The 12,465-nt window shown below is 43.6% G+C and overlaps 1 protein-coding gene across 3 annotated transcripts in view; it reads right to left on the reverse strand.

The window, feature by feature from the left end:
- The window catches only part of rspo2 (R-spondin 2), a 59,678-nt gene extending 53,324 nt beyond the window's left edge, over positions 1–6,354 (reverse strand). The window contains exons 1-2 of one of the 3 annotated variants that reach the window (XM_085422514.1): positions 6,111–6,354; positions 5,159–5,445 (exon numbers count right to left, since the gene is read on the reverse strand). In XM_085422514.1, coding sequence (XP_085278640.1) covers positions 5,159–5,358 — 200 coding nt within the window. In that variant the 5' untranslated portion in view covers positions 5,359–5,445; positions 6,111–6,354. Of the gene's footprint in view, positions 1–5,158; positions 5,446–5,755; positions 5,912–6,110 lie in introns of those variants that run through there. The other 2 variants (XM_085422513.1, XM_085422516.1) reach the window with 2 other exon arrangements.
- Between the last annotated feature and the right edge of the window lie 6,111 nt (positions 6,355–12,465).

The raw sequence follows: 12,465 nt of genomic DNA on the forward strand, positions 1-12,465 counted from the left end.
TTGAGGAAAAAAAAAAACACAATAGATGCCTATTGTGTTCACATCATTACCTCTAAACAGCTCTTCACTGGATTCTTTTAGAGGTGTGTATTAGTAACGTGAGAGGTAAGCAGCCTGGAAATGCATTCTGGTGTAAGCTCGAGGGGCTCCATCCCCAGCTCTGGGCAGCTCTCCCACCTGGAAGGACCTTGTATGTGTTTTTTTTTTTAAATACTCTTTTTGTTTTGTTGTTTTATGTGTGGCACTTAGAAATGATTCCCAACATTAGAATCTTTTATGGCCCAATAAACTTGAGAGAATTGGACCAAATTGGCTGCTCATATTTAGAAGCTTTATAAGGAAACGTATTAAGGTGTAATTGCTGCGAAGGAACAGGCATAGGTGAGGGATGCAAAAAAAAAAAAAGTCTTCACACTCTGGACAGACACTGTAGTTTTTGTCTGCTGCTGAGAGATTCCAGTCACCATGAGGAAACATGGAGTGTGTTCTAAGATTTTATATAATAGCTTTATTTTATTTCACATTTCCGAAAAAAAAAAAGAAAAAAATTTTACAGCGTGGTAACACATCGCCTAAAATTGAAAACATCTGTTTGGCATTTAGCTTTGCCAGTATATGGGATCCTCAGATGACAATAGTTGAAAGTTGGAAAGGAACATCCCCATGCGTATCCCCCTCCTAACCCTCCAACCCAGCCTCCCTATCAAAAAAAAAAAAAAAAAAAAAGCCAAAAAAGGTGGGGAGAGAATTTATGAAAGAGAGCCCGAATCTGGAGATGGAAGAAGTTGATAGACGAATATGAGTACATCTCCTACCTCACGATCACACGCTCATAAATAAAAAGGTTATTCAGCAAACTCAATTCATTCATTGGGATTTACTGAATTTTTCAGATGGTAAAACAGTGGAGAAAAAGCAGATCGGATCATCCTACTTTGTCGTGGAGCCCAATAAAGAATCCAGATCTGTGTCTCCCTACAGAAGAAGGTTCATGCCACTGCATGTTTTTTCCTCTTGCTGGGGGGTTTTCAGCAGTGTAGCATGGCACGAACACACTGAGGAGCCTTTCACCGGCTTCACCTGATACCGCTGGGACTTGAAGTGGGAGCTGCACTACAGGCCGGGATCGACGTGCAGGTCAGACGAGGAGCTAGTCTTTCGACAGAGTTCGGAGGCTGGGTCAGACTAATGTGATTTATCAATATAGTGCATAAGTGAATCATTGTCCTTAATGGCCACGATAATCCCCAAGACAGACCGTGAACATGATTAGTTGAAGAAGTTGGGGTGGGTGAAGGGAGAGGATGTGTGTTGTGGACCCTTGATCATCGGTAACATGCACCTGCAGGGTGTCCATGTATCTGCCAGTACTCTTCCTCTCTCGCTCACACTCTCTCTCAGACACACACAAACACACACACACACACACAAAGATTTACACTTCTCGAAGCTTAGCTGACAGGGCCTGGGAGAAAAAAGACAGAGCTCTGTTCCTTGACGCTGGAGCTCGAGCTCAGGTCAAGACTCAGCCCGCTGTAATCCCTCTCAGGTGATGCTGTTCACATTCAGCCGCTTCCAGCTGATCTGCTTAAATATGCCTTCCTCATCCCCTAAAAAGCCCCCTCCTCTCTCTCCTCAGCACAACCTCCAAGGATGGTGAGTGAGAAGGACGGATCTCTGCTGAGATCAGATCCGATGGCTTTTCAGCATTTTCCGGAGACCAATCCCGAATAAAACAAACACACTTTCAAGTGTTAGCTATGGAATAAGAAAGAAAAAAAAACAGACGAGTGAGGCTGCAGTGCTAACATCACCTGGAGTAGAGTGGCATCATGTGAGAAGGTCTTGTTAACAGACGTGCCATCAGGCTTTTTCCCTCCACACACACTTTTTTTCCAGACTAGCGAGGGTTGGTTTAAAAGCAGCTTCTTGGAGCGTTCCCTGTCATTCCCCTTAAACACTTAATCAACAGATTATATTGCGCTGAAGTGCTGTGTTCCAACATTAACACTTACACCCACAAACCTGGGACTTTGTGCAAGCTTTCAGCACACACAGGTCCACAGGCTGATGTGCAGGGCTCAGAAAAGAGAGCGCACTATGTGCAAGTAGCTAAGCTGCATCTAAAAAGAAAATCCACCAAACTTTTGCTGTATTATCAAAGTAAACCATAGAATCAGTTAAGAAGAGTCCACTACCTGAGAGTATCACGTTTTCACTCATTTTCAGTAACATCTTGTGATTTTTAGCACTAAAACCATATTCCCCCCCCACACACACACAAACACATCCATGCTGCAAGTGTCATGCATCTCTAGCCTCGCCCCCTCCAACTTTGCATTGGTTTAATCTAATCACTTTGGTCCTTCAACAGAAAACACGCAAAAAAACAAGCATCTGGGAACCCAGTTAACACAGTTGAGTAACAGATTCCACAGCTGAATCTGATCTGAACCATGCTATGACCTGCAGGGAATTCAAATTTGGGATTTCTGGCTTGATGCACAAAGGGTTAACAGTATCACATGGCAACTTTTCACCACTCTCGACTGCCATTACCTATTCATTACCAGTTAAAACGGCTTAGGGCCCCACTGTGTATCCCTGTTCCTTCAGGCAGCGCTCCTACTCGAGCCTGATTTTATGGAGTCAGCAGGTGGCATCATTAGCCAGAGAATAAAAATGAAAAGTAATACCCTTGTGTCTAGCTATGATATCATAGCAGGGCTCATTGGCATCATTTTCCTATTTCTAGTGGGCACGATAGGGGGTAAGGAGGTGTAAATTTAATATATTCTGTCATCTGTTTTACTTCTTTTTTTTTTTTTTAAGTGTATATGCACAATTGCCACAGTCAAAACAAGAGGCTGGTTCATGCCATGCAGTGTGTGAGCAACACCAGACCAGCCCAGAAAACCACACAAAGATCCCAATCTTGACCGCGCGCCGGGGGTCACATGCAACGGCAGCGTTACTCCTTGACAAACCCGCCCGCCCCCATTCCCCTCATTATGATGGCATCTCCATTCCTTACACCTCGCTCAGTTATGCGGCTACGTGTGCCATAGCATGTCAGTGGCAAAAAAACTCTCTTTTCTTTTGTTTATACTCATCAGTGTTTGGTAAATTAAGCAGGATGTCTTTCATTCCACGTTACAGCAGTTTCGCCTGGGGGAGCCGAGCACGGCCAAACTGAGTTTTAAACGTGCCTGGGTCTCAACACTCCTGAAAGCTTTGGATAGCTTCCCCGTGCATGCCAGACAGGCTGTATATAAAACTGTCACAGGAACCTTGAGGGCTAGAAAAATATTCAAGCATTTCTAGGCCTATTGGACAATGATCTCTTACACATGCTTCTTTCAATATAACCGTGATAAATAAAGGAAGGAAACAAATACTGAAGACTTGGCTGACTGCCCACTGCTTGCTAGGATGGCAGTTTTGGCCCAAAGTGCTGTATATCCACCCCCCTCAATACAGACGCACACACAAACACACACGTATACTTTAAACATTACAATAAAGGCCAAACCTGTGCATATTTGCACGGGGTTAGCATGACAAGTGTAACATCCGCTCTGAGAGTGAGCGGTAACAGTGTGTAGCTTATCGTCCTCAGCCTGAAGCTGTTCTTGAGGTCAAATGTGTAAGTTAACCTTTTGATCTCGTCCCTGCTGGTTAGGCCACCCCCCAGCTCTCTTCCTTCTTTCTCTCTCCGAACTCTCCCTCACACACAAACAGACAGCAGCACAGATAAAGAGGCACCTAAAGACAAATGTGCACCGCTGGATTTGCTGCTTGACCATCCAACCCTGCAGATTACAGGCGCTCTTAAGGGCGAAACACTGCTCTTACCACATAAATGGCACTCCATATCTTGTGTGCTATCTAAAAGTTGCACGGTGCAATGAGAGAGAGAGATGCAGAGAGAAAGAGAGGGGCTGAAAAACGTGTGTGTGCCAGTACCCCGCAGTGATTGCCTGATTATTTGCAGATGGGCAGTGGAGGGCTTGCAGAGTGTGGAGGTTCCCCCTGGCACGCAGCGCATATGATTAAATATGTGATTGCCTTACAATTTACATGAACCCACCCCCCCACCACCACCACCCCCCTTTGACTTTAAATGAGTTTTTCAAGTGTCCTACCTTTAGACGTGGGTTGTTAGCGCCATGCGCAAACTGGACCACATTTCCTCTCACGGTCACCCTAAAAAGGATCTCGGCAATGTGTTATGTCACAGGTCTGAGGAGGGCTCCGCAGGGGCCACTTTCCTAATCCGGCTGGCTCCTCATTCATACAGAGTAGAGAGTGGTATTTACGAAGGTGCTGCTCCCCCCCTCCTGCCCCCGACCCCTCCTCACAGCTCCTGCGCCTCTGCAGGGTGATTGTTATGCGCTTTTCCTACCAACTGTTTAAAGTGGTTATGAGATCAATTAAAACCAGCTTAAGAGGTGGTAGGTGGGAGGGAGGGTGGAGTTGAGATGTGGCATCCATAAGTGTGAGGACGGGGATTCCGTATCTGTCCACTGAATAAGTCACCTCCTGCTCGCTACAGACCCAAAGCGCTATTTATTTATGTAGCGCTTTACGATTTATGTAGCGCTTTACGTGCCTCCAACACACTGCACCTTTTCTGGTACCAGAACATCCACAGATAGCCTGAATTAACGCTAATCCAGTTCGCTCTTTGTCATTTTGGATGCGCGTGGCCCATTTTGCGCACATTTTACGCACCAGTTACCGGCTCTGAAATCATTAAACAATGTGGAAAATCTTATTTTAGAGAGGTCAGTAGGTTACATGAGATGCTGTAAGAATGAGCTGTAGCTCAAACAACTATTCATTTTTTCTCCTTTTTGCATGGATTTCTGGAATGTTCTGGTTTGGATCGACGGCACTAAGTTACGTGCGTTGAAAACAAAATTCAGATTTAATTTCATTTTCTAAAAGAAAAACAACAACAACAAAACCCAACAACTTTCCGCCCGCGTTTAGTGCGCACAAAACAGGGGCTACAAGTAGGAGCGAAGAGGACTTTTTACAGAGTGTGTGAACAACCTTGTTTAGGCTAGTTACCTCCCCGGACACACACAAACTCTTTGCGAACCCTTAAAAGTGATGCTCCTGTAATACTGGAAGGTTTTAACCTTCTAGTTACCTCTTTTGTTTCTCCTCCAGCGGTGCGACGGCGCCTGACAGTTGCTGTACTCCATACAGTTCAATATGATCAGGGCAAATGAGAAGAGTCGAAACTGCATCTGGACGGCGGTGTGTAGCTCGGACTCCAGTTAAAATCTCGAAATCTGTGAAACGTCCTCCTCCACGTTTCTTTAGCTGGTCATCGGATGTGTCAAACATAAGACGAGATGTGACATCGTATCAAGTCGCCGACTGGGATCATTTTATGGAGCGCGCTGATCCTCACTGAGTAAAAGTGTCCGTGCGCTGAGGGGGAGAATGACAAAGGAGGTTACTGTGATAACAGTGTAACGAAATCAACACCTTCCCTAAACACTGATGCGTGGGGATGATAGAGGAGTGCACTGAAGCCCCCCCCCAAAAAAAAAACAACAAAAAAGCAGAGAAGCTTCTGTGTGTTAATGTGTCGGAACAATCGCAAATGTAAAGCTCAAAGGGCACCCCTCTCTAAAAATAAAAATAAAAATAAAGGCAACTGTGCGTAGTGGTCGCCAAAAAATAAAAATAATAATAATAAATAATAATAACGCTCCGTGAGTAACGTGATGTTGTGTACCTTTCACAAGATTAAGTGCAATTCCGCTCCGGTTCCACTTTCAGCTTCCCACCTCTGAGTGCAAGTGCGAATGGGGAACGTGCAGCATCCCTCTGTGTGTGTGTGTGTGTGTGTGTGTGTGTGAGTGAGAGAGAGAGAGAGAGAGAGAGAGAGAGAGAGAGAGAGAGAGAGAGAGAGAGAGAGAGAGAGAGAGAGAGAGAACTTGTGTCTCCAGAAGAGAACAGAGGTCCGAGGAGGAGGAAAAAGGTGGTAGCGGTAAAGAAGGGGAGGTGGTGGAGGAGAAAGAGGAGGAGGGGGTCCTTTCCTCCTCTCTGTAAAGAAAGGGGAAAAATTGGGGTGCTTAGATTCCGTTTACCTGCGTTTCCTCTCTCAGGCTCGTCCACTTGGCTTCCAGCAGAAACACATGTGTTGCTTGTTTGAGAGCGTAAAACGAGAGCCGGTGAAGTGAGTCTGCGTTTTGCGCGCTGCTCAGACTGAGCGGTGACTTGGAACTCCCGATCGGTCCTGATGCTCGCTGCTGCCTTTTGCCAGATATAAGCGCCGTGTCGCTGTCACGTGTGGAGACTCTTCGCGTTGTGTGTTGCTCCTTATTTCAGATGTTCGAGATGACATTTCTTGTATTCCCCCCACCCTCCCTCCTCTCCCCTCCTTCCCCTCCTTCCCCTAGCCCCCTAGCGCAAACTCGGCCACACTGGCCAATCCGAGGCTGCCTCTGGGTCCTAGTGAGCATTAAGAAAAAAGCTGGATCGTCATTCAAGAAGAAAAGAAAAAAGTTGATGTATTCGTTTCTGGATAATGGGATTGCAGTCCGTATACAATGGACTTTTTTTCTGCCAAACGACAAGATTATTTAGGACCCAAATCATCATCCAAACACGCCCCTTTGCCCTTCGGCAGAAGTTTCAAATCAAAGTTTTTGACTCCTCTCAACTGGAGATGTAATTGTTGCACAGCCAGTCTATCTCGGTTGAGCTTTATTCCACTGACGATGGCCCTATTTAATAATTAGAGGTTCACCCCACGAAAAAGAAAAATTATCTGCATAATTTATGGTAATAGCATGGGTAAAGTCAACCATATGGTCACGCCTATTTTACTCCAACCCCCACCCCCTCTCTGAAATTAATGCTAATCGTCGGAGAGGCTGTAATTGTGGAACTTGGATCAATCATTCAATCGTTTCTGGGAGTTTTTCCGCTTTTCCCCTCATGCCGGGCCTTCCAGGGTGACCCACGTGACCCCAAAGAAAGGACATATCCAAGTCGGTGAGCCTTCTCCTTCAGTCAGGAGCGTCTCACCTCGTGGGGAAAAGCTGGAGCTCGTCCACTACCCCCCCCCCGACATTCAGACTGCCGGCTGACCTGCAGATGAGTGATTACAAAGGGCAATGAACGTATTAAAGTTGGTGACGGAGGGCTTCAGGTAAAACAGCCACACACATAAACGTGGCCGTGTGCAGAATACCATTTTCTCCTGATGTTTTCTGACCCAGTGGAATCCAAGTTGTAAATGCTCTACCCCCTTCAGCCACTAGGTGTGGCACTTAATCTTTTATTTATTTCAGGAAATTATTTTCATGTGAGAGCAGCTCCGTTGTCCACGTCAGTGATCCTACAAGTGGGAGGTCAAGAAAAAGGAAAAAAACAAAACAAAACAGGGCAGATATATTTCTTACACTTCAACCAGCAGAGGAGCCAGGTAGTTTAAAAAAAAAAAAAAAAAAAAGAACACATTACTACTCAAAAACCCGGTGGTACAAGGCATGATTTGGTCACTAGAACCGAAAAAATGTGAGTGAGGGAAACCCTATGTTTAAAAAATAAATCCTGAAACTTATGGTGACCTTTGTCCTCACTTTGTTTATTTATTTATCCAGACATTGTGGTCAGGAGGCCTGTTAGCCACAGGCAGAGCTGCTGGTTTGGATTTGTCTCTAAAACAACATCTAAGAGTGCACGGTTAAGGTGAATGTGATAATTTAGGCCTCCGGCACTTTTATTTTCATGATGTGTCATGGAGAAGGGGGTCGGTAAACCAATCACTTTATTCTCTCCATCCCTCCCCTCCCGCTCCTTGCAGTGCACAGAAGTGGGGATGAGGGGGGGTGACGTCAGCATTTGGATGGTCTGGCTTAGAGCCCTCAGTGCCATAACAGCAATGAGGGGAGCTGCTGTTCACTCTGCTAATCAGAGATCCAGGCTAGATGGTCTCCATCGTGGGTTTTTTGTCACAGTTTATTTAGTTAGAAAAGGAAAAAAAAAAAAAAAGCCACTCCACAGTGGTCATCTACAAATCGGAATATCCAAAATGTCCAGGGCAGGATGAGAGTGAGGCAAACTGAGAAAGTTCAATCTGTTTTTAGCAACTTTCCATGTTTGTGGCTCCAAATGGAAAGAGGGAAACTTCAATATCCCAAAATAATCCAACATGACATTCACAAACAGAGCTGAAACATTACAGTCCACTTGTGCAAACAGTTTTAGAATCACCATAAATCTAGAAAACAAAACCGTCTCCCCTCAGGGTTCACTTTAGGAGCTCTTCCATTAGATTTAACTGAAAACGTGAAATAATCTAAACAACTACAGTTCACCTGCTGGTGAAGATCGATGAAGTTTTGGAACAGCTGATAAACCTGACCTCTAAGGGAGACTGCGTTGAATAACATGATCCTATGTATGACAATGTGCCCACGTCTGATCAGACTTGTTTTGCATGTGTTTTATCTAGGGACGGATTGGTTTGTCATTAATCTTTTGTGTCCGTTTCTGTGGTGTTTCGAATTCCAGTTCCTTTTTTTAAATGAATAAACCCAAGCTCATTCAAAAACAATAATGAAGGGCTGAAATGCTTCAAAAGTGGGGTTTTTTCTGCAATGAAGACATTACATTTCCCTTTAATAAAATGGAAACAGACCAAAAATCCTTTTTTGAAAATCCCCCTGGCATCAGCTGTTGATTATCAACAGTCCTGTTAAAAATTAAGTGCATCCCTACTGTTTCCATAGGAAATGTGAGGGTTAGTAGCAGCCAGGTGCAACTAATCAGCTGCACCTAATTAACTGATCATCAGTTATAAAAGACGTTGTTGTGGCAGTTTGCCGGTCTGGTTTATTCTGTTGTGTTAATACAATGCCACAATCTTCACAGTAACGTCACCCAAAGGTGAGACTGTGCAGTGCTCATAGAAACATGTTAAATCTTACAATTCATGACACTACAATGGGAAAAAGACTGAACAAGTATGGCTTGTTTGCAAGGGTTGCAGGGAAAACCTCTTCTTTGTAAAAAGAACATGGCAGCATGACTTAGATTTTCAGATTTGCATGTGTTTGGAAAAAACTAAAAAAACTAAACAACCCCTCCAGCATATCAGCACATATACCTCATACCAACTGTCAAGCACAGTGGTGGAGGGGTGATGATTTGGGCTTGTTTTGCAGCCACAGGACCTGGACAGCCTGCAGTCATTGAATCAACGATACTAAATAGTGTCGTGAAGTAGACAATAATCCCGAGCACAGGAGAAAATCTACAACAGAACGACTGCAAGAGGGGAAAAAAAAAAAAAAAAAAATCAAGGTGTTGCAATGGTCCAGTCAAAGTCCAGATGTCAACCTCAACGAAATCCTGTGGGGTGAGCCTGTGGCTCTGTATAAACAAATACCCACCGACCTCAATGAACTAAAGCAACACTGGAAAGAAGAGTGGGCCAAAATTCCTCCACCATGATATGAGAGAGCGATAAAGTCAGACAAAAATAATTAGTTCAAGTTATTCCTGCTAAAGGTGGTTCATGAGATTTTGTTTGTCTGCACGTACACATACATTAATACACACACACACACACACACACACACACACACACACCTACCTATCTATATATACAGACATGCAGACCCTTTCCAAAAAATTAGAATATCATGGAAAAGTTTATTTCCATACTTCCATTCAAAACATTAAATTTTCATTGATTATAGATTCATGACCCACAACTTAAATGATTTCAAGTACGTAGTTTTTTTTATTGGTACATAATTTGGGCTTCCAGCTCATAAAACCCACAAAAACAGGAATTCAAAAAATTAGAAGCAAATTTTACAGGGCATGAATGTTTTAACAGTGTCACACACAAACTCATCTACTAAACTAAAAGCACCTGCACAGGTTTTCCCAGGTGTCATTAAATTGCTTCAGTTTATTTCAATTGTCTCAGTTAGGTTCAATATAGTGAAGACTGCAGACTTGACAACTGGCCAGAAGAGCATCACTGATACCCTCCATAGGATGGGTAAGCTACAAAAGTTCATAGCTAAGGAGGCTGGCTGTTCACAGAGTGCTGTGTCTGAGCATATCAATGGAAAGTCTAGTGGAAAAGCAAAATGTGGCAGAAGATGCACCAGCAGAAGAGATGACAGTGGCCTTCGGCAGATTATCAAACAGAAGATTTAAGAATATGGCAGAGATCCAGCTTCAAAATCCACCACATTCAGATGCATCCAGGATATGGGCTATAACTGTCGGGTTCCTCGGGTCAAACCACTTCTGAGCCCGAGCCAACGTCGGAAGCGACTCAACTGGGCCAAGGAGGAGGACTGGACTGTTGGCCAGTGGTCCATGGTCCTCTTTTCCGATGAAAGTACAGTGTGCCTTTCATTTGGGAATCAAGGTCCAAGGGTTTGGAGGAAGACGGGTGAGGAACAGAACCCAAGCTGCTTGAGGTCCAGTGTGAAATATCCACAGTCAGTCATGATTTAGGGTGCAAAGTCCGGTGCAGGTGTTGGTAAACTCTTTTTTAAATCCAAGGTCACTGCAGCAGTCTACCAGGATGTTTTAGAAAACTTCACAATTCCTTCTGCTGAGGATCTGTACAGAGATGGAGATTTCATCTTCCAGCAGGACCTGGCCCCTGCCCATACCACCACAAGCTCCAAAACCTGGTTTGATGGCCATGCCATCACAGTCCTTCACTGGCCAGCCGGACCGAAACCCCATTGAGAATCTATGGGATATTATCAGGAGGAAAATGAAGTCCACCAGACCCAAAAACCTTTAGAGCTGACAGCAAGCATCAAGGAAATCTGGGCTTCCACGACTCCCAGGCAATGCCACGCCGCATCGAGGTAGTGATTAAGGCAAAGGGATTCCCAACCAAGTATTGAAGATTGACATATCATTTTGAAAGTACGCCATTTTTAATTGACTTGATGTGATCCTTTTTTTTTTTTTTTAATGCAAAAACTGAGAAGTAAATGCTAATGTCTTCATGGTATTCTAATCTTTTGAATTCCGGTTTTTGTGGGTTTTATGAGCTGGAAGCCCAAATTATGTACAGATAAACAACTAAGTACTTGAAGTCATTTAAGCTGTGGGCCGTGAATCTATAATCAATGAAAATTTAACGTTTTGAATGGAATTATGGAAATAAACTTTTCCATGATATTCTAATTTTTTGGAAAGGGTCTGTATACATACACACACATACATATAGTTCAGTAGTCTTCACTTTACATGTTGGTGAATTTAAATGTGGCTTTAATAGGCAGCTTTTTTTTATTTATTTACCTTTTCATTTATTCTGTTTGTAACTGTGATAATCATTTCCAACCAAAGAAGATAAATCTACATTTTAGCAGATGTGTTTGTGTCTAAAACTTGAAGTATTTTTTAAATTCTGCTAGTTTTTTTTTGTGTTTGTCTTGATGAGAACCATTTCAAAAGAAACAATTCAATCATAGTTAAATTCTGATATCACACCTTTTCCAGCAAAGCCCAGAAGGGATCTCAGTTAAAAATAGAACCGATTGTGAAACCCTGCTCCGATACCTATGTTTACAAAGCACGCTGAATAAATAAAATGGGACATGCTGTGTACTTTGAACAAACCCACTTAAAAAAAAAAGAACAAAAAAAGAAAAAACAGGTTTTCATATTTCACCTCTAAATGTACACAGTGCACTTGTGTTTGTCAACCGAGCTGGTCTGTGACGCATTATGAAAGAAAATAAAAAGAGGGAAAGCGCCTATTATCGGTCTGTCCTGCTGCTTCTTGGACAGGACAGTGTCACTCAAAAGGAGCATGTTTACGGGTGAAGCACACATACGGGTGATCAAACACTCGCTGCACTTTCTGGAAAGTGCAGGTGTATTTTTTTTTCTTTTTAAACATAGAATTCCTTGTTTAGCAGTTCAGTTGCATGTAGGAAGAAAATTAAAGGCACATGAAGGATCGACACCCTGTTTGTGAGCAATAAAGAGGGAGTTAGGGAGAGTCAAAGGACTTGAGTTATGAGAAGGTCGAAAGCAGAGAAAAGTGGGGGTGGGGTGGGACATTAAAAAGATTGTGTCCGTCTGGCTAATGGTTCTTTATGGCTCCCTCATGTCCTCAGATGGACAGGATGACTGGCACACAGTATGACCACTGGTAACTGCACATCACCTCCATTGCCCCCCCCCCTCCCCCCCCTCTTTCCTTCAGCTGACATCCCACTCAGGGAGGCTGCCTGCCACAGTGAAGTGAACCACTAAAAACACCATAAAACCAACAGACTAAACAGCCATTCATCATTACACACGCACTAGTCTTAACTGTCCCACTCGGTGACTCAATGCGAACATTAAAACTTCATCAAGTATTACCGGAGCAAAAAAAAAAAAAAAAAAACAAGGAAAGAGAGAGAGAAAAAAAACAAAGTTCTGACCACTCAAACC

This window comes from Rhamphochromis longiceps, linkage group LG11, assembly GCF_057381845.1.
Source record: "Rhamphochromis longiceps isolate RC_006_pf linkage group LG11, R_longiceps_female_GT1.1, whole genome shotgun sequence".
In the NCBI taxonomy this organism is placed as follows: domain Eukaryota; kingdom Metazoa; phylum Chordata; class Actinopteri; order Cichliformes; family Cichlidae; genus Rhamphochromis; species Rhamphochromis longiceps.